General features: G+C 41.8%; 3 protein-coding genes across 3 annotated transcripts in view; 2 read left to right on the forward strand and 1 right to left on the reverse strand.

Moving 5' to 3' along the window:
• The window catches only part of gpr158a (G protein-coupled receptor 158a), a 71145-nt gene that overhangs the window by 8806 nt on the left and 41962 nt on the right, over nucleotides 1-20377 (reverse strand). The window contains exons 7-9 of the mRNA XM_068710331.1: nucleotides 6721-6830; nucleotides 2861-3099; nucleotides 1191-1329 (exon numbers count right to left, since the gene is read on the reverse strand). Of these exons, the coding sequence (XP_068566432.1) occupies nucleotides 1191-1329; nucleotides 2861-3099; nucleotides 6721-6830 (488 nt within the window). The remainder of the gene's footprint in view (nucleotides 1-1190; nucleotides 1330-2860; nucleotides 3100-6720; nucleotides 6831-20377) is intronic.
• LOC137871678 (DELTA-sagatoxin-Srs1a-like) lies at nucleotides 12915-13516 on the forward strand. Its single transcript, XM_068709547.1, has 2 exons — nucleotides 12915-13021; nucleotides 13099-13516. Exons 1-2 carry the CDS (start codon nucleotides 12915-12917, stop codon nucleotides 13514-13516), a joined length of 525 nt encoding a protein of 174 aa, XP_068565648.1.
• On the forward strand, nucleotides 15951-16621 carry LOC137872076 (DELTA-thalatoxin-Avl1a-like). Its single transcript, XM_068710312.1, has 2 exons — nucleotides 15951-16120; nucleotides 16198-16621. Exons 1-2 carry the CDS (start codon nucleotides 15951-15953, stop codon nucleotides 16619-16621), a joined length of 594 nt encoding a protein of 197 aa, XP_068566413.1.

Below are 20377 nucleotides of genomic sequence, written 5' to 3' on the forward strand. Positions count from 1 at the left end.
GCCGTGGTCTCTGGAGGCAGCCGGCAGAAATAACTAGCCTCACCAGGCTACTTTCCAATTTATTAGGGGTCTCGTTTGGCCGTTTTCTGCAGAGGGAAATGCCTCACAACAAGGCTGACGAGGCAGATTTAAAGGGTCGGCGCGGTAATCACAAAGAGCCAGATGTTCAAATACCATCAGAAATGTGAAAAACTCAGATTTCTTCCAGGAAACAATCAGCTTACACGTCGATGAAACTCTTTTTTTATTTGGTATAATGGAGGTTAATTTATAACTGAAATATGGCCGCCAATAATTCAAGCTATTATTTTCTGTCTTGGAAAAAAAAGAAAAAAAAAACATAAATCATTCTGACACGGTTCATTAGTAAATAATGTGGTGGAGCTGAGCTCTCAATTAGAGGGACTCCAGCTAGGAATGGCTGCGGCGGTGTCAGCTGAAAAACGCCTCATTTATAAAGTGCACGCTGCAGCTATTTGACACGTACACTTAAGGGAGAAGGACGATTTCACTTCAATAAAAACACACAACTCCCAGATGAACAGAGGGGGTTGAGCGGCGTATACGTGATGGAAATGAGACAAGCTACTGGAGGACAGAAACGTCAACGTGACAACAGCGGAGGGCAATCAAAGACTACGATATTAAATATGGAGTAAATGTGGAACGTGCAAGTCACAGCATCTGGATGATGAAGAAGATGCGTTTGGTGGTAATTATGTTTGTTTTATCTTCCGTGGAGCCCCAGATGGGTGGGGGTTACTGCAGCAGGACTATTAAGACGGAGCCAGGAATTGTGTACGTCTACGTTTAAAAAGGGACAATTCACATAATTTATTTTTTTGCTGAGGTTTTGAGATCCTACGGAAGCTTTGAGAGGCCACTGGGAAAAAAAAAAAAAGCGTCTAATCTATATTGTATTTTCTCCTTATTTTATGTGCTAAAAAAATAATCTTTGCAAATGACTTGCTTCTTTTTGCAGTTGTAATTAATGTAACTTGCTAACACACAAAATATGTACTTTGTGTTTAGCGTGCATGGAATTAAAAACTAGCAGTGAACTTCAGTCTCTTGTGGTCAAAATTAGTATTACAACAACAAACATTTAAAATAAATAAAATAAATAAAACAAATAAAACAAATAAAATAAATTAAATACATTTTAGATGAGTGTGGGGAGGAGTTCTCACCTGATGACGTAGAATATCGCCGTCAGGACCAGTTCGTTGTGAACGGCGATGGCCATGTAGCGCGGCTCGTGGAACGCCGACGGCACCGTCCTCACGGCGTAACACAGGTACACCGCCCACAGCAGGAAGAGGAACTCAGCTGCGGCGCGATGAACGAGAGAGAGAGAGGTGATGAACACGGTGAACATTTGTACGCGGTGCAACAACACAGGTGTACAGGAGAATGCCCTCATTTGTAACAGCTGTGGTTTGTATTCTCTGGACAATAAATGAGTCCCTGTGCACCTCCATGGCAACCCCATGTAATGTGTCCTGGGCAGCCGACTCCACAGCAATACACACGCTGCCTTTTTTTCTTTCCGTGCTGCCATTATTTTCACATATATATTGTGTCCTTTGCTTGAACCGTAGGGAGTGAATCACATGTACAGCACTCCTCACAACAGGAGCAACTGAGAGCATTCGGTGCAATTGGCCGCTCATAGAAGAGATATTTGAGGCTGTGTGAGGGCATGTGACGGTCAAAATATCTACGATGAATGAAAGCAAAAGAAAAATCCACTGCTTTAAATTTCCAATTTAGATCCATTTCTTAGTTTGGCTGAATAGATCAAAGCTTCATTGACATTCAAATTCTAAACAACATATTAACTACTAACAATGTCAATGTATAAACCTAAAATCTATAAATGTATTTATTTATAATACATTTAAAAGGTGCCTTAAATAGTTAGGGAAAAATCTGACATAAAGACTTCAAAAGGATGTTGGGTTTTTTTTTTACAGAGCATGAACCATAAAAATGCTGGAGGGTCTGCAAGAATATGAGACAAATGTAATTAAATGGAAAATAATGTTTTAGATTAAATTAACACATCATTGCAACGCTGAAGCTGCAGTTTTTGTTGTGCATACTTAATAAAGTGCGCTAAATAATAAATCATTTCTGGTTTGAAACTAGCTTTTCTTAATGTTATGTAAAGCAACAAAAAAAAAAAAATGTCAAATGCATTACAATTACACCCCTGACTGCGAGTGTTTTGCAGGTGCGGATTTCTAAATCAGAAAGATTTATTGCGTCTTGGTGTTTTTTGGTAATTTATGAGCTGCATGAAGTGACGTCAGAGCTGACTTGCACTACCCAATTACCGACCTATTTTTACCTCCGAATAAAGCCAATGAAAATGTGCCTTCGGTATACAGTATCGCAGCATGAAGGCTCTGCTGGGGGTCCATCTGTTTTCCCAGAAGCACAAAAGGACCTCGGCTCTCTCTATTTCGTTTAAGCCTGAGTCAGCAGACGTAAAAACAGCATGCGGATTTCCTCACGGCGAGTTGCTGCTTTCCTCCGAGCATCTTTGATCTCTCGTCTGCCCTCTCCTCCTCACACAGGAAAATATCCCCAAAAAAAAGTGTAGCACCCGGTGGAGGGGATTAACTTCTACTTTTGGGAAACAAGAGATCATCGCCAAACGTAGATGGAGGCAAACTGTTTCCCTCATCCATCTTCTCCTTTCTTGTCTCTCTCACTCTTGTTTGAACTCAAAACGCTTTTTCACGCCAAACAAATTACTTCTTGATGTGATGCCACGAGTAACCTCAGACAACCCACTCGCTGCGGTACTCGCACGCAGAGTTCAGTGTGTTGTAAGTCGAGGCAGAGGGCTTACCGACAGCCATCATGTAGTCCCAGCGATCCAGCAGGCACATGCTGAACTGCAGCCCGTCGGGCGTGTAGCCCACGTCGATGAGCGCCAACTTCCTGTCCGGGTTCTGACAGACGGCAGATGTCCAGGCCACCAGGAACCAGCAGACGATGAGCAGGATGATGCCCAGCAGACGCAGCACTCGCCAGCTGGTCATGTAGGGGATCCTCTGGGCGGTACGGGACAGGAACACCTTCAGCACCCTGTGGGGGGGGGGGGGGGTGGATGAGAAGCTCACTTTGAGGCCATCACAAAAAAAGAAATCATCATTGTAGATTATGGCAGGACTAATTCTAACTGTAAAGACCACACGGAGAAGGGAAAACGTTCACCCTTTCATCCCCCGTCGCCTGAACTGTCCTGAGGACTACTTCTCTAATCAAGTTCCTACATTTCCCAGAATGCCCTTCAGCAACCCTTATGTGTGTAGATATAAGAGATGACAGCAAAAGACAAGAGCTATAGAGGGAATGGGATTCAATGCATTATGGCCTACTGATGTTACTTTACTGAACAATATCTTATCCTAATGTTTGCTGCTGCCTTTTATTATATAATGCACCGTTTTACTGCATTTCATAACATGTCTTAATCTATTTTAGCTTGTTTTTATTTGCTTGGCTCTTAAATGACAGCTTTTAAATTGTATTTCTTTTGCAGTCCTCTTTTTTTTTGCCTTTTGATGTTTTATTTAAAGCTCTTTGAATTGCCTTTTTGCTGAAATGTGCAATATAAATAAACTTGCCTTGCCTATAATATAACATGCTCTCTCTACAGCAGGTTGTTACCCTTGACTATTCCTATTCTTATTCTTATTCCATTCTATTCCTTTTCTTAATTTGTCCAAACCCGTTAAAACGACCATGGCCCTCTTGTGGTACTGCGACTTTGTTTGCATCCGGTTTCCTCGCAACAGCTTACGTTGGTTTCTTTGAACTCCAGACGGTGAGATTTTAATTACCGTCATAAATACCGACGCTCTGCTTTCTTTGACGCCGTTGATGATTGATGTGAAGTATTTTGGTGACAAGCCAAATGAAGCTCTAGCGTAAGTTCAGACAGGAAGACTATACTCTCGCATGCCTAAGCCTGCAGATTATTTCCCATACATCTGCCCATCACTCCTCACGCATACACACTCATTATGTCCTTGTTGTTATTGTTCGGGGCTGTCAGTCATGATCTCAGCTGTCTAGATCAGCTGGTCTCTTCTATCCAATAGCACAACGACACAGTTGCATCGTTGGCCTATCATCTTGCTGCTGTCTCTCTTAAATATGATTGTGTCTCTACCTTCAGTACGTTCATGCTGCTGTTACGCAACCCTCCACCTCCCCATCTCCGCCCAATCTTCATCAGCTTCATCAGCTTCATCAGCCACCATCACCACCAGTGTCTGGACTCCTCAGGGAGGATTTATCTTGTTGCTGCTCAGGGCAGACGCCCCTCCATTACAAATATCTCCCTGTAGAGTCCAAGAGCCAAAGACTCTGAAGATTATCATCGCGTATCATTTGTTCACAATAAACAATTATCCTTTTCTTTAGCTGACTTGTCTCTCCTGATTCACGTACCACAACTCAGGTACCAATTCCATATCAGTGCTTTTTCTGAAATTTGAAATCTGTTAACCTCCCTGTGGGAAGCTAAGTGGAATAATTGATATGCAAGGTATCACAAGGCAAGGAATTTATATATTTTAAAACTATATATATATATTGTGACAACCCTCCCACTCTGTTGGCTATGGTCCTGCTAATTTCAAGAGCTGATCTTTTTTGTAAGAATTTAGCAAATCACCATTTGGAGACTGAACAAAGTCTTCAATGGAAGCCATGTTACCAGTTCACCTGCAACCTTTGAGGCACTTTTCCAACAAACCACAACTAATACAAAGTTTTCCACAATAAAACTAAAGGATGACAGGCTTAAATAAAGAACCCCAATTCCTCTGACTAACTGCCTAACCAGGTCTAGCTGAGTAACTCATCCCTAGACTTCATGCAGGTTTAGTGGCAGGATGAATTAAGCACAAAACCCAGTGACCCGGTTAACCTTCAGCAAGCTGAAAATCACCTAGACAGTCATGGAAGTGCCCCCGAGCCATTGCTCTAACCACTTACTGCACAAAAACAACAAACAAAAACAAACAAAAGGGTCAATGAGAGACAGCTAGTGCCCCTCATTGCTTATGCCTACCAGGAAAAGGGTTCCAAATGACTCACAAGCCTGTACTACTAACAGCAGGTCAGAAAACACAATGTAACCAAAACATCTGTGTGGACTAAACTCCCTTTAACAAAGTTACATTTAACAATTTCCTAGTACTAACCTTTCTAAATCCCGGAGGAGTCCCCATTTGTTACCGCCTGGCTCAAGGCTGGCAACAAAAAGGGAGGCCACACACACACACACACACACACACACACACACACACACACACACACACACACACACACACACACATATCTAACCCAAAAACAGTTTATTTGAGTTACATAAACTTCAGCATAAATGAAAAGAGGTGCAACAGGCCCTGCTGTGAGAGTGAGAGTGAGTGAGTGAGAGAGAGAGAGAGAGAGAGAGAGAGAGAGAGAGACACTCCCAGAAGTGCTGTCTTTTATGCCTTCCTTGAGGCTCCAATTAGATGGGCTGGTATCAGCAGGTGACTATCCCAGCTCCTCCCACCAGGAAACCATCATGCAGCAGGACCATAGCCAACAGAGTGGGAGGGTCGTCACAATATATATATATAAAATATATAGACGCTGTATTTAATGAGGATCAGTCACTTCATGTCGTTTTGGATCCCTCATTGTAACCATGACCATAATCTTTCTCTAACAAGTAGTTTTCTTTGCCCTAAAAAAGAAGCTTAACTATAAATATGAATGAGGCACATCAGAAAATAGTTGAAGTTCTTATGATTGATTTTGTCAGACACATTACCAATAACTGTGGTTTAGTTTGGAAAAAAATGTCATGTTTTCAAAAAATGCAGCTCTGAAATGCATCGTTATTCACCGCTGTCGTTCTGAGCGTTTCTACGTTTCGGCAGTATGCAGCTTTAAACTCCACGGACACAAACACAAAGACCGCGTAACTCAAACACATGACCAGCCATCGCTATTCTTAGGCTGTGCCCTTCACGCACATTGATGAAGTGTCCACTGCTAATGAGCCCCCCATCAAAAATTGATCTGTGCAATATGTTAACTTGCATCTCTGAGGGTTTACTCGACTCCCGCTCGCTTTAGCCACATCCTCCCCTTCATCAGCATCTTCATTGGGCCTTTTCGACGGGTTCACCTGACAGAAAAGACCCTCAGATGAACGATAACTTTAAATACAGCCGAGCCCCCGTCTCATTATAGACTATTCAGCGCTGGATAAGCCCCCTCCCCCTGTTGTCTCTCCCCTCGCTGTATCCTCCAGCTGTCCTTTCGCTTCCTCTGATCTCACACATTTGTCTCTCAGTTTGTTTCTTGCCAGCCATCATTCAATACTGCGTTATATATGGGGGATCATCTGGGGCCAAAGCACCCCGTGTTGTCTTAATTACTTTCACTTGGCATTTCCCTCTTCCACTTAATGAGGCAGTGAATCCGCCTCTAAACATGTGCGGCGGTGTAGTCTGGTGATGAATTAGCAGAGGAACAATGCCGCCCTCCACACTTCGCGAGGCTCCTACTTTTACAAGGAGCCAACGCGTAAGACACAGCGTAATTGCACTTAAAGAGGTCAATGTAATCCGATTTTCCTGGGATGGATAATGCCGTTGGACAAATGGTTTTCGTGTAGATGTGTGTGTGTGTGTGTGTTACCTGTACAGCTTAAGGGTCAGCGTCCCGTAGACGGTAGCGAAGCCCAGCAGTCGAACCCATCGCAGCAGGATGCAGCGGAAAACACTCGGCTGGAAATAGAGAATCCCAACCTGCGAGAGGACAGAAGAAGCCTTAAGTGTTGGGAAGTTGCTGCCTGATTGTGCGGAGTATTTCAATAAAAAGTGCATCAGTGATCTCATATAGTTTAGCTTCTGTATCAATCATTAACTCACAGCCACCTGCTCCTTTGCTCATATTCCAACTCATCTCCTCAAAAGTTGTTTTACACTTTTTCCCACTTCCTGTGCCACCATCAAACTATCAAAAGGGAATTTTAAATGTTGTGAAATCAAGCATACAAGTTTCTCCTTGAACTTGAAACGGTATTTTTGACAACATGTAGTCGACTTATTGGCTTTTTTTCCCACCAGGACTTCCCAGGACAGTGTGAGCTCCACCCTCACCATAACTTACTGCCCCGCTGTTCGTCTGCTGAACTGCCCCAAATACGTGGCAATGGTGCAGCCAGGGCTGTGATGTCCTTTCATGTCGCCCGAGTAAACAAGTGCAATCGTTGCATAATACCGCAATTAAGCATTTTTGCCATTCTGTGTACAGTAAGTCGCCTCAGATGTAAGATTTAATGGATAAGAGAGACTGAAATGAAAGCGATTTCAACATTAGCATGAATTTTACTCGCGCCGCTTCCACTTTTACAACATTTAATGTAATTACTATGAGTAGTACAACTAATAATACTACCGATCGCGCTATATCACTACAATTATTGCTAATCTTAATAGCGGTAACATTCACACCCGACGTATTACAGAGAAAGTTCATGAACTGCTTTGGCCATAACAGTAAAGCCAGACGGATCAGTGAAGTGTAGCGTCGCTTCATAACCGTCCTCAGCGTCGCTTCAAACAACAGAGCCTGAGTCTGCTAACATCACACAAAGCTTGGCCTTGAGACAAGGAGGAGGGCATCCACCCATGTCTGCTACAAAGACCTAGAAACACTCTGACATGGTGCCCATCCAAGTCGACAAAAAAAAAAAATCCCCAAAACGAAAACACTGATGGTCTTCCAAAGACATAAAATGAAAAAAAGAACCAAAACATCTGAGGCAACATAATTATCGGTCCGTTGCAGATGTGCAGCGATTTCCCCTGTGGGATTGTTAATGTTAATCGGATTAGCCGAGGCATTATTACGTTCCCCCCAGGCTGCGGAGAAGACGCAGGCATGTGGATATTTTTGCTCACTAGGTTGGAGTCAGTCGAGGGACGCGGAGGACCCCCACGGGAGGAAGGGTGGCCCACATCCTCGTCCGCTCACTAAGGCATTGGCCCGACCAGACGCAGAAACGTCTGAGTCAAAAGAAAGCTCGCTCCAGTTGACTCGGCTTTGCAAAGGGAATGTGGCACAGAGCAAATAATGACTAGATGAGCGCTCAGTTGTTAATCTTAAATGCACACGGGGTGTTTCATGCTGATAGAAAAGCTTCTAAAACTACATTTTAGAGTTTCCACGGACACCGAAACTCGTGAGCTCAAAGACAATATCTAAATAACAATGCTCCTCAGTGCATTCTTTTATTTATTTCTTTAATGGAGGAAGAGGACCAGGAGCCGATGAAGAGATAGCAGGGCCCATCCGGCGCTGAGCAACTTGCTGACGCACATTTAACTCCGCAGGGACGGAAAGAGGGCACCAGAAGATGAGTAAAAACGCACCGAGGGAAAACACTGCTCATGACTCCTTTTTTGGATAAACCACAAAACAACATCTGGATCTCTTTCACATGCCAGGTAGAGGCTGGTGTCGTCTGTGGTGAGACGGAGAGGGGGAGGTGTTATCTGCTGAATGAGTCGTCATAAAGAGTTGTTAACACATTTTAGCTTCTCTTTTAACGGTGCGATCTCACCTGCCGTCCGTCGTCGTTGGAGATTTAGTTTCCGTCTCATTTTTTGTCCATGAACGTTACAAGGGTTATTTTATTGTCAACAGGTTTGCACAACGGGATGCAGACTGCTGTCCCATTTTGCACAAAAACACTCACAAAACTGTATTATATGTGGAGGATGAATTAAGGAGTCAGAGGAAAGAAGTTGTTTTGAAGTCTGGTGGTTCTGTATCTCTTTCCAGACGTCTGGGGTGGGTTTTGTCTTTAAATATTCTTTTTTTAACTTTTCGCAGGCACCTCTTGTCACCAATATCACTGATGCTTGGTTAACCCTGACCAGTGATGTTCTGGGTGGTTTCAATGAGCCGCTGTAGAGCCCTCCTGTCCTGAGCCGTGCACATCCCATGCCAGTTTGTAAAGTTTCCAGTCAGCTTTCCATCGCTCCTCTGTAAAAGTTAACAAGAACTGGACCCGGGAATTTTGCCTTAAAACCACCAATCCATTCCCGCGGACTCTCAGCTCTCCCCGGTTCCTCTGATACAACAGGGTGTGTCCCCCCCCCCCCCCCCCCCCCCAGTGCTACTCAGACTAAGGTCAATACACATATTCTAGGGCAAAAGTAAGCGTAATCATTGTCCTCAAACATCGCCGTGACCCCTCAGACCAAACAATTCTCAGCAGAAATTCTTTATACAAGCCATGCACTTTCCATCAGTCGGGTTTCTGGGAAGAGACCGGCTGCGAAATCCCCCCCCCCCGACGGGTTTCTCTTAAAGCCAGTGTGCATAAAGAGCGAGATCAGTTTCTGCCCCCCTTTTTCTTTTCAAACCTTCCATTAATAATCAATGCTAAGTGCTGGGAATCTTAGATTCAGCGCTGTGGGAAGGGAAGAGGATCTAGTGTTATGTGTAGGTGCGTGCGAGCGTGCACGTGGGGGGATTGAGAGGAGCAGGGTGCTTTATACCTATCTAATGGACATCAATATCGAGGAGACAATTATCAACACACTTACTACTCTTCTGCCTGCCTCCCCCCCTCTTTGTCTCGTCTCAGTTACAGCATGAGTAAAGGCTCCTGGAAATGCTGAGTGAGCGCCGTTACCCACGTCTATAGCAGCCTTCTCAGCACCCGACATTTAAAATTGGTTTATTATTCTACATTTCAACAATATCAGATCAGTGTAACAGCAACTGTTTCTGATTTTTTTTTTTTTTTGGGGGGGGGGGGGGGGATTCAGAGTCAATAGCATTTCTATTCTGTGTTGTTTTTCCCTTCCCTCCAAAAATGCTCTTTATGGTTCCCTCTATGGATCAGTTGACTAAATAAACAAGCTTAGTCTTAGTGTTTGATTTAAATTCAAACCAGATTTCTCTTTAGTATAGAGGGTTTGAGTTTTGCTTATTATTTATTCTCACTATTATCTACTCAAGATCTCCCTCGTTGCCTGTGTTTTGGTACATTTTGTAGAAAGAAAATAAAAACAAGTTTAATGATCTTAAGTAAAAAGGTAAAAATGAAACACTAAAGTACGGTTGATTTGTGGCACAGGTTTCATAACTGGTACTGAGGCCATATTTGAACAGAATATCTCGGGTTTTCTAGGCAGGTGAACACGTCCCAGCTGGATGTCGGCCCTGACCATCACGCCTGGTCTCCAGGCTCCCGAGACTCCTGACTTAACGCAACCCGGTTCTGCATCTGCCCTCCAAAAACAAAGCTTTGTCAGGTGGAAACTAGCAAACAGAACAGTGCGTTCTGCAGACGCACACCTGAGAAGAGAAGCATTTAGCTTCCACAGGCAGATGAAAAGTATTTGAAGTTGTGGAAGTGCACAATGGCACATTTGGAAGAGGCTACTTTGTCTTTCAAGGACAGACAGTGTGGAAAACACACACGCAGAAAAACACGACAGCTAACAACACCTTATTCTCTTGATGAAACGTGTGTTAACTGTCCTGTATTTTTTTTTCTTCCCCTTGTTGTCTGCACACTCCAAAAATACAGACCCAACACTTGTTAGAGGCAGAGCAGAAGGGCCCAGTCTGTCCCATGAAAGTGTTACCATCATGGCCACAATGTCTGACGGCTACAAACCAACCATGAAGGTGCATGTGATAGACGGATAGACGATATTCAATTTGATGATTTATCGTCTTTCAATGGCATCGTATTGCGATCAAATCATAAATCAAGACATCGTGATACACAATTACTTTGCTTAAACTGATAATAACGAGCACATGCTAACGCAGCGTTCTCAGAAAGTCTTAATTGTTAAGAATTCTACTCTACAAAAAGACCAATAAGACTCACTATGTCTTCTCTTTACCATGGAGGGTTTGTTTGTTTTAAGTTTACTTGATTCAGGTTAAGCCTCAGTTAGGCTCATGGATAAAATAAACTGGACTCAGCAGAGGTTTCTTTCATCATACCGAGTTATACAACCTTTGTTTCATAACTCACTTGGCAACACGAGAGCTAAATACTTTTGCTTTGACTGGCATGTTGAACGATGAGCATCACCTGGTTTTCTTGTCGCTCTCATTAAAACCTGCCAAAACACAACCTGAGCTGCTGCATTCTGCTTGATGCAAACAACACAAAATGAAATGTTCAGTTGATGAAGCTGTAGACTTTTAGCCGGGGCTAGGTCTTTGGACTTTGGTCCCCCCCAACGGTACCCTCCGCCCCCCTTTTGAAGGTTGAGTTAATTTTATTTTCTATATTGCGCCAGATCACAACAGAAGTCATTTAAGGTTCCCTTGGTAGCTCTCCTGCTCCGGGGTCCAAGTGCTGCACGCCCTGCCCCTTTGTGGCCCCTGTCCTGGTGCTGTGGTGGCTCCTGGTGAGTTTTAGACATTTTCCTCCTCTTGTTGCCGTCTGACTACTTACGCCATGTGTGAGGTGGTAAGTAGTCACAATCTTAACTTGTATTATTTTGCAGCATGGAGGTCCTTTTAATCTCTGTTTATCATTTCATCATCATCAGTTTATCATGTTCACCTGCTGCTGTTTTGCTGCCTCCATTTTGCTTGTTTCGCCTCCATTTTGCTTGTTTTGCTTGTTTTCCTTTGTTCCGCATGTTTTGGCTGTTTTGATGATTTTCATTGATACCTTTAATAAATATTATGTTAATGCGTCTCGGTCCAAATATCGGTAATGAATCTGTGTGCCCTTAACAAATTCTACACTATATATTAAGGTCGTTAAGTTTATATTTCCCAGGGTGAAATTCCCCAGGTGGCGTTGTTGGTTCTCTTTAATCTCTCAAACAGCTTTTAATAAAGTAACACCTTTCAGGCCTCTACTATCTCTGATGTCTTCTAGAGAGGTGGAGTCACATTCCTCTGCCGACATTATAATATCAGGTATGTGGGGGTGTTGGCAGTTAATATAAATCTCTATCCAACTTCCTGGAGAACCAGGTTTTATCACCTGTATAAAAAGGCAAGTTTTAAGGCTGAGAGACAGAGCTTTCATCTGTTCATCCGGAGGAGTTCATCCCAGGTAAGTGAAGGGAGCGCGAAAAATTGTCCTGATAAACAACGAGCGATGTCGCTCTCTTTGAAACAGAGGAAGATATTGTTATTGATAACTGTCAGTTACTGTCAGCGTTGATTTTGACCACAGGTTGGAGGTGAAGCAGGTGCTCGAAACTTGGCAAAAATAGAGCCACGGCGAGCGGCTTTTCAAATTGCTGACACACGGAGCAGGTTATGACATCTGATGTTGGATGTTCACGTCCAGTTAGGAAGAGGTTTATGCAAACTGTTAGTCTCCGTGCTGCTGCTTTATGTTAACAAATAATAGATACAATATAATTTAGAACTAATTATATGGAAACATGATTTAGAATACATTAAGTGCTCAATTTAAACCAGGTCAACATTGATTTATTACTACTTTAGTATTTGAAACTTTATCCTCCATATTCTGTCTATATGCTCGCCTGTTGACACATGTATGCATGTTCAGCTGACCTGTTGTGCACTAAAAGGCTCTTGAGGCAACACCAGGAATAACACAAACGTATCATTGTCATTTAGTCAAAATGTTGTTGCAATTCAGTTTGTTGGTTAAATTGTTTGACTGTAATTAACTTGATCATATTTGTGGAAGTGATTTCAAAGCCACATTTAGCAGCTTTAAGTGGCAGTGAGTGGTACATGTATTTGTACGTGATTTCAGATCAAAGTTTTTTAATTATTTTATTAATATGTCTGTCTGAGCAGGTGGTCACACAGCAGGTATGGAGCACGTCAAGGCAATAGCACCGTTAGCAGCTATGGGACTTAAAGGTGGAGTAAAACTTGCTGAAAAAATACCAACACAACGCCAGTGCAATGTTCTGCTCACAAACAAGAGTTCTCACTACAGTCTCTGTAACCCCAGGTAAATGCAACTTTTTTTCTCATTATATTCCTTCTTATTTAAAAATCAGTTCCCATATATGTTTCTATTATTTCTAGAATGTACCTCCATGTTGGACGCTGCATTGAACCTCTGCCTCCTCGCATTCGACCGTCGTCGTCTGGAGAGGCGTTGTTTGGCAAACCTCTGGGTGCAACAAAAGGATGTGTCGGGATCTTCACCTATGACCTCCTCAATATTTCTACAAAAGTCCCCTCTAAGAAAATAGCTGTGCTGTTCCGGGTTCCATTTGACCAAAACGTGAAGTCAAACAAGTACGCAGTGGGAATCTTTAGCGTCAGCAAAGAGTGTAATATAGATCTTTACAATGAGATGTCCAAAGGTACAAACACGACATTTGTCAGTGGCAAAGCAAAAGGCCCCGATCTGTCCCATGAAAGTGAAAATATTACCATCGTGGCCACAATGTCTGACTGCTTCAAACCCATCATGAAGGTGGAGGTGAGCGACAAATAGACGATATTCAATTTGATGATTTATCGTCTTTCAATGGCATCGTATTGTGATCGAATCCTGTATCGGGATATCGTATCACATAATTACGTAGTCTAAAAGATAATAACGGTCAGACACTAACTCAACTTTCTCAGAAAATCTGAATTGCTAAGAATTCTGCTCATGGTTATACAAAAAGTATATATAGAAAATATCAGATTTCTCTGTATTTGTGTGCAAACATGTAAACAAAGTCAGGATATGGGAGGAAATATCAATTATTCACTGTAATTTCACTTGAAACTTATGTTCATTTAGCACTTATGGTAATAGTTAAATGAGAAAATACTCATTACTTTTAATTTGTCAAGTATTTAATTCACACAGAAGTGTACAAAACTGGGCTTCACCATGTGGTTATTGCATGTAGACTATTTATTGAACTGCCAGAAAACATGCTGTGTCGTTATATATCGTTATCAAGATATTTAATGATCCATATCAAGATAGAAGATTTTGAGCATATTGCCCAGAACCTAGCGACCACAGTGAAAAATGTGTGAAATTGTTGTTTCCACCAATAGATCTGACTTCTTTTGATAGATTTTAGTTTTGTGGTTATAGTCTGAGCTAATAAAATACAACTAACTTCACCTCATTACCTTGTTCTCTGACTAAACTTGTGTTAACTGTCCTGTATTCATTGTTTTCTTTTCCTCTTGTCCTTTTTGAAATTGTATCTTTTGATTTGCAAAAGAAAGACCAATAAGACTCACTATGTCTTCTCTTTACCATGGAGGGTTTGTTTGTTTTAAGTTTACTTGATTCAGGTTAAGCCTCAGTTAGGCTCATGGATAAAATAAACTGGACTCAGCAGAGGTTTCTTTCATCATACCGAGTTATACAACCTTTGTTTCATAACTCACTTGGCAACACGAGAGCTAAATACTTTTGCTTTGACTGGCATGTTGAACGATGAGCATCACCTGGTTTTCTTGTCTCTCTTATTAAAACCTGCCAAAACACAACCTGAGCTGCTGCATTCTGCTTGATGCAAACAACACAAAATGAAATGTTCAGTTGATGAAGCCGTAGACTTTTAGCCCGGGCTAGGTCTTTGGACTTTGGTGATCAGGGTCACAGTTTTCACACACCGTGTGGAGCATCTCAGCATCTACTCTATTGCCATCAGGAGAGACAAGTCAGCTAAAGAAAAAGAGAATTGTTTATTGTGAACAAATGATACGCGATGATAGTCTTCAGAGTCTTTGGCTCTTGGACTCTACAGGGAGATATTTGTAATGGAGGGGCGTCTGCCCTGAGCAGCAACAAGATAAATCCTCCCTGTGGAGTCCAGACACTGGTGGTGATGGTGGCTGATGAAGCTGATGAAGCTGATGAAGATTGGGCGGAGATGGGGAGGTGGAGGGTTGCGTAACAGCAGCATGAACGTACTGAAGGTAGAGACACAATCATATTTAAGAGAGACAGCAGCGAGATGATAGGCCAACGATGCAACTGTGTCGTTGTGCTATTGGATAGAAGAGACCAGCTGATCTAGACAGCTGAGATCATGACTGACAGCCCCGAACAATAACAACAAGGACATAATGAGTGTGTATGCGTGAGGAGTGATGGGCAGATGTATGGGAAATAATCTGCAGGCTTAGGCATGCGAGAGTATAGTCTTCCTGTCTGAACTTACGCTAGAGCTTCATTTGTTGGGTTTCATTGAAATGTCTCAACAACGATTGGATAAGTTTCACAAGAAATTTGTGAGACGTTCATGTTGTACAGTACAGCAGGAAGGCAAGTTCTCTACTTTTATCACCATTGGTAATTTGTCAAAACTGCATTCCCTCTTAAAGAAGAGTTTGTTGAGTTTACATGTTCTGTTATAGTTGTACTAATTCAAATTTGTTTCCTCTCTAATATCCAAAAATGACATCAAATGAATTGGTTTTATCGTCTGGCATATATCCATGCCGGCTATCAGATGTTATGGAATGAGAACAAGGGGACTTTCCTGATTAGTCTATTAACAGAGCATTTAATAAAGAAATACCTTTCAGGCCTCTACTATCTCTTATGTCTTCTAGAGAGGTGGAGTCACATTCCTCTGCCAACGTTATACCACCAGGTATGTGTGGGTGTTTACAGTTACTGGAAATTACTATCCAACTTCCTGGAGAACCAGGTTTTAACCTCCATCACTTGTATAACAAGGTGAGTTTTAAGGCCGACAGCCAGAGCTTTCAGCTGTTCTTCAGAGGTGTTCATCCCAGGTAAGAATAACCAGGTAGGTCTGAGGAAATGACTCTGTACTATCGGCTTCTTATCACAACGGATGAGTTCATGGCAGGAATGTTAATCCGTTCACATTTGTGGAAGTGATTTTAAAGCCACATCTTATTTTATTAATATGTCTGTCTGAGCAGGTGGTCACACTGCAGATATGGGAGATGTGGATGCAGCTGACGTCATTGAAGCTGCAGAAGCTGCAGAATCGGTGGGGTCTGAAGCACTTAAAGTTGGAGTAAAAGTTGTTAAACAAATACCAACACAACGCCACTGCAGGGTCAAGCTTACAAATGATTGTTCTAATTACAGTCTTTGCAACCCCAGGTAAATGCAACTTCTTTTCTCATTATATTCTTTCTTATTTTAAAATCAGTTCCCATATATGTTTCTATTATTTCTAGAATGTACCTCCATGTTGGACGCTGCATCGAAGCTCTGCCCGATAGCATTCAAAAGTCCTCGTCTGGAGAGGCGTTGTTTGGCAAGCCTCAAATCGCAGCAAAAGGATGTGTCGGGATCTTCACCTATGATCTCCTCAATCTTTCTACTCAAGACCCCTCTAAGAAAATAGCTGTGCTGTTCCGGGTTCCATTTGACCAAAACGTGAAGTCAAACAAGTACGCAGTGGGAATCTTTAGCGTCAGCAAAGAGTGTAATATAGATCTTTACAATGAGATGTCCAAAGGTACAAACACGACGTTTGTCAGTGGCAAAGCAAAAGGCCCCTGTCTGTCCCATGAGAGTGAAAATATTACCATCATGGCCACAATGTCTGACTGCTTCAAACCCATCATGAAGGTGCATGTGATAGACGGAGGGGCGTGACGAAATCACGTATCGGGATATCGTATTACCCAGTTACTTTGTCTAAACTGATAATAACGAGTATTCTACTCATTGTTACACTCAGGTGTGCATCAAAAATCTGATTTCTCTGTATTAGTGTGCATGCATGTAAACAAAGTCAGGATATGGGAGGAAATATTTATTTTAGTTTTTACTGGAATTTCACTTGAAAGGTATTCATTAAATACTCAGTGATTTTAATTAGTCAAGTATTCAAAACTAGACTTTATAAATATGATTATTCCACACAGACTACGAATTTGTTAAAATTACAATAATCATGTACATATGTCAATGTTTGCCCAGTGAAAAACTTGTGAAATTGTTGTTTCCACCAATAATTCTGACTTCTTTTGATAGATTTTAGGTTTGATGTTGTTATAGTCTGAGTTCATACACTTTGGAGACACATATTCTATTTGTTTCAACCCTCTTGTTGTGTTGAGATTGAATTTGACCGATTTACAAGTTTTCCCTCTGAGAAGTATAGCTTTTAATCTGATTGTTATACAGTTCTATGACTTTGTCCACACAGGACATCTGAACACATAATAAATGTGGATGATTCTTACTTTCATTCTAATTTGTTTTTCTATTCACTTTTTTTGCCATTTCTAAAAATAAACCCTTCTATAACGATGTTGTACCATCTTTGTCTTTTATCTTTATTATTTATTAAAACTATTGATGCTAAATGATCTAGTTTCTTTTACCCTTAATACCTCCATGGTTATAGAAACATCGATACAATATTATCCTCTGAGATGTAGTGGAGGAGAAGTAGGCCAATAAAGTAATATTAAATTGAAATACTCCAGTAAAGTACCTCCATATTGCATTTATGTACAGTACTTATAGGCTACTTACATTCCAACCACTGTTAAAATCCCGCTTTCAAGTACACCTCTTCTAACTATATAATATTCCATTCATGAGGAGTTCATAGCAGAATTGTAAGTTAAAGTGATAACAGCCCCGGTCGCAGTCAAGCGTGATAATAAGAGAACCTCAGCTCCAAAAAATGACATTGAACTAGTTGGTGCAACTTTAGCTGGCATTTAGTCACATAAACAAGTGCAACTTGTCAAAATAGTTTGTTACCAAAACGTGCTTCATGACACACCCATCTGGACTTTTTGAAACTGACTTAGAGTGCCAAGAAAATGAGTAAACCGCTCAGAATTACTTGCATTTCTTTATGCAGTTGTCATAAAATATGGCCTAACTTTATCTAAGTTATGAAAATGTCGGAATGGACAACTTGCAATCATTGAGGGTAGGATGAATTTTCAAGTTTACCAAGACATCTTAAAAGAAAATGTCAGGGTATCAGTCCGCAAGCTAAAGCTCACCAGACGTTGGGTTATGCAACAGGGCAATGACCCAAAATACCTAAGAATGGCTCTATAAAAAGAAAATCCACCTTTTGTAATGGCCCAGTCAAAGCCAAGTGCTCAACCCAATAGAAATGCTGTGGACAGATCATTCACCGCAGACACGCAAAGAACCGGGTGGAACTAAAACTGTTTCGTAAGAAGGAATTGGACAAATTCCATTTGAGGTGTGAGCAGGTTTGATCTGCGGCTTCTCGAAGCATTTCATTAAGGTCTTGGCTACAAAAGAGGTTCAACTAGGGATTAAATTCAACAATTCACACACCTTTTCCAACAGCACTGTGAATATGTATTGGGTGTGTTCAATCAATAAGCCTATTGTGTTGATCAGATAACATTTTATGACCAAATAAACAAGAAAACCAGGTAATTGTCACGCCACAGTTTTATAATGCGCCCCGTACTAAGGACGCGACTTTCAATAGGAGCGCACTGTCCTACGTCAGGGGTCTGCGAAGGTGTGGGCGTCCCACCCAGCTTGTCTTAAAACATGGACTTGTCTGGTTAACCATGCTTTGTGGGTGTCAAACTGTTCCTTCAAACGTTTAATTTGCTTTGATTTGGAACAAGTGCAAATATCCTTTCTTGATCTTTAACCAATAGAGTATCATTGTACGTCCATTATTGGATGTTACGACGCTAACACCAATAGCTGTATTGCATTACACAGAGAGGTGTTTCTGTTATTTTGCCTACTCTCATTGATGTAAATGGGGTTGACAAAATAATAGAAACACCTGGCAGTATAACGCCAATTCAATTCACAGCGGCACAAACTACATCTTCAAAAAGAAGCCATACAGTTGAATCAACAACAATGAAAGTTCTCTCCATCCTATTGGAAGTTCTACAAACTGGCATTACACAACGCATTAGTTGACGTTGTCATTTATTGGTACGCACATGGCCTTTGGTGAAAGAGACATTAACATGACAGCAGATGTTGCTAATGCTCTTATCCACAATGACTTGTAGGGCAGTGACTAAGCAGGTGTTTTGTTTTTGGACGATGACATGATGGCTGTTGATGGGAACATCAGCTGTTGTTGGGGTTTTAAACCTGTGATGGTGTCATAAACTGTTTATTAGAAGTGGAGGTAGTCATTGTGACGTCACCCATTGGTTTGTGGACTGACGTTTTGAAGCCTTGAGTTCAGCGATTTGGCCGCCGCTGGATTTTGGCATCTTGGATTACGGCCGTCGCCATCTTGGATTACGGACGTCGCCATTTTGGCCTTTTGCCACTAGTGAACACATGTTATCATATTTGGACTGTGGAGGAGTGACGTAGAGACGCCGTATATGGCTCTGGTAGCAACATGTCAATCACAGTAAGCCCGTCCTAAAGTATACTCTTCTTTATGGTCTATTTTACTCTAAATGGATCATAATTTACTAAATGAACATCATGCTGTATTGAAGAAGACTTGAAACTAGCATTTGAGACCATAAACTTTTACCATGTTTACTGAGTTAATAAATCAAGTGAGAAGTAGAGTGAGTAGAGTCATTTTCTCATAGACTTCTATACAATCAGACTTCTTTTTGCAACCAGAGGAGTCGCCCCCTGCTGGCCAGTAGAGGGAATGCAAATTTAAGACACCTCCGCACCGGTTTCACCAGTCAGACCCGGAGGTTGCCGCCGCGAGAAGACAATCCCTGCGATGTACTACATGTTCCACTGAGATGTTGTTTCTTTGCTCAGATATTTAAGACAAATCAAGACCGTCTGACTTAAACACAGAAACGTACCATATGTAGTACACAGACATCCCAGCAGATTTACATGCAGGATACATCTATTCATTGTTCCATCTCTCTATTTAACAATGATCACTGGTTGAATTTGGAGTGATGGGACTCTAAAAGAACAGACAAACACAACAAGAGCAAGATTCACACGCTCACCCACTTACTCATTCAATCAACACTCAGTCACTTAATTTGCAGTTATATTTCATTCCTAATCATCTCCCATTTCAGCACCCACCAGCTGGCTCCACACACACACACACACACACACACACTCAGATTCAGCGGGTTGGTTATCCGCTAGAGAGTGTCCCTGTTGACACGGCGGTGACGCAAGACAGCCAGCTGTGGTGCGAGCAACAGCTTTCCAGGGAGCTGTTGTGAGGTTGCACAATTCACTGTGTCTCACCTCTCCTTGTGGCTATGATGCTTTCTGCCCTGCCTTTGATAATGGCCGCTCAAAACAGGTACAAGACGTTGTACAACCTAGTTTGAAGCATACATGAGACCTAAGATATGACCTTAACTAGAGTTTAGATAACAGCAAGGTCTAAACACGGCTAGTGTTAGCGCTAAATGTCATGAAAAC

This window comes from Cebidichthys violaceus, unplaced genomic scaffold (assembly GCF_023349555.1).
Source record: "Cebidichthys violaceus isolate CVI_PGR_0920_01 unplaced genomic scaffold, fCebVio1.0.p SCAF_15, whole genome shotgun sequence".
Lineage (NCBI taxonomy): Eukaryota > Metazoa > Chordata > Actinopteri > Perciformes > Stichaeidae > Cebidichthys > Cebidichthys violaceus.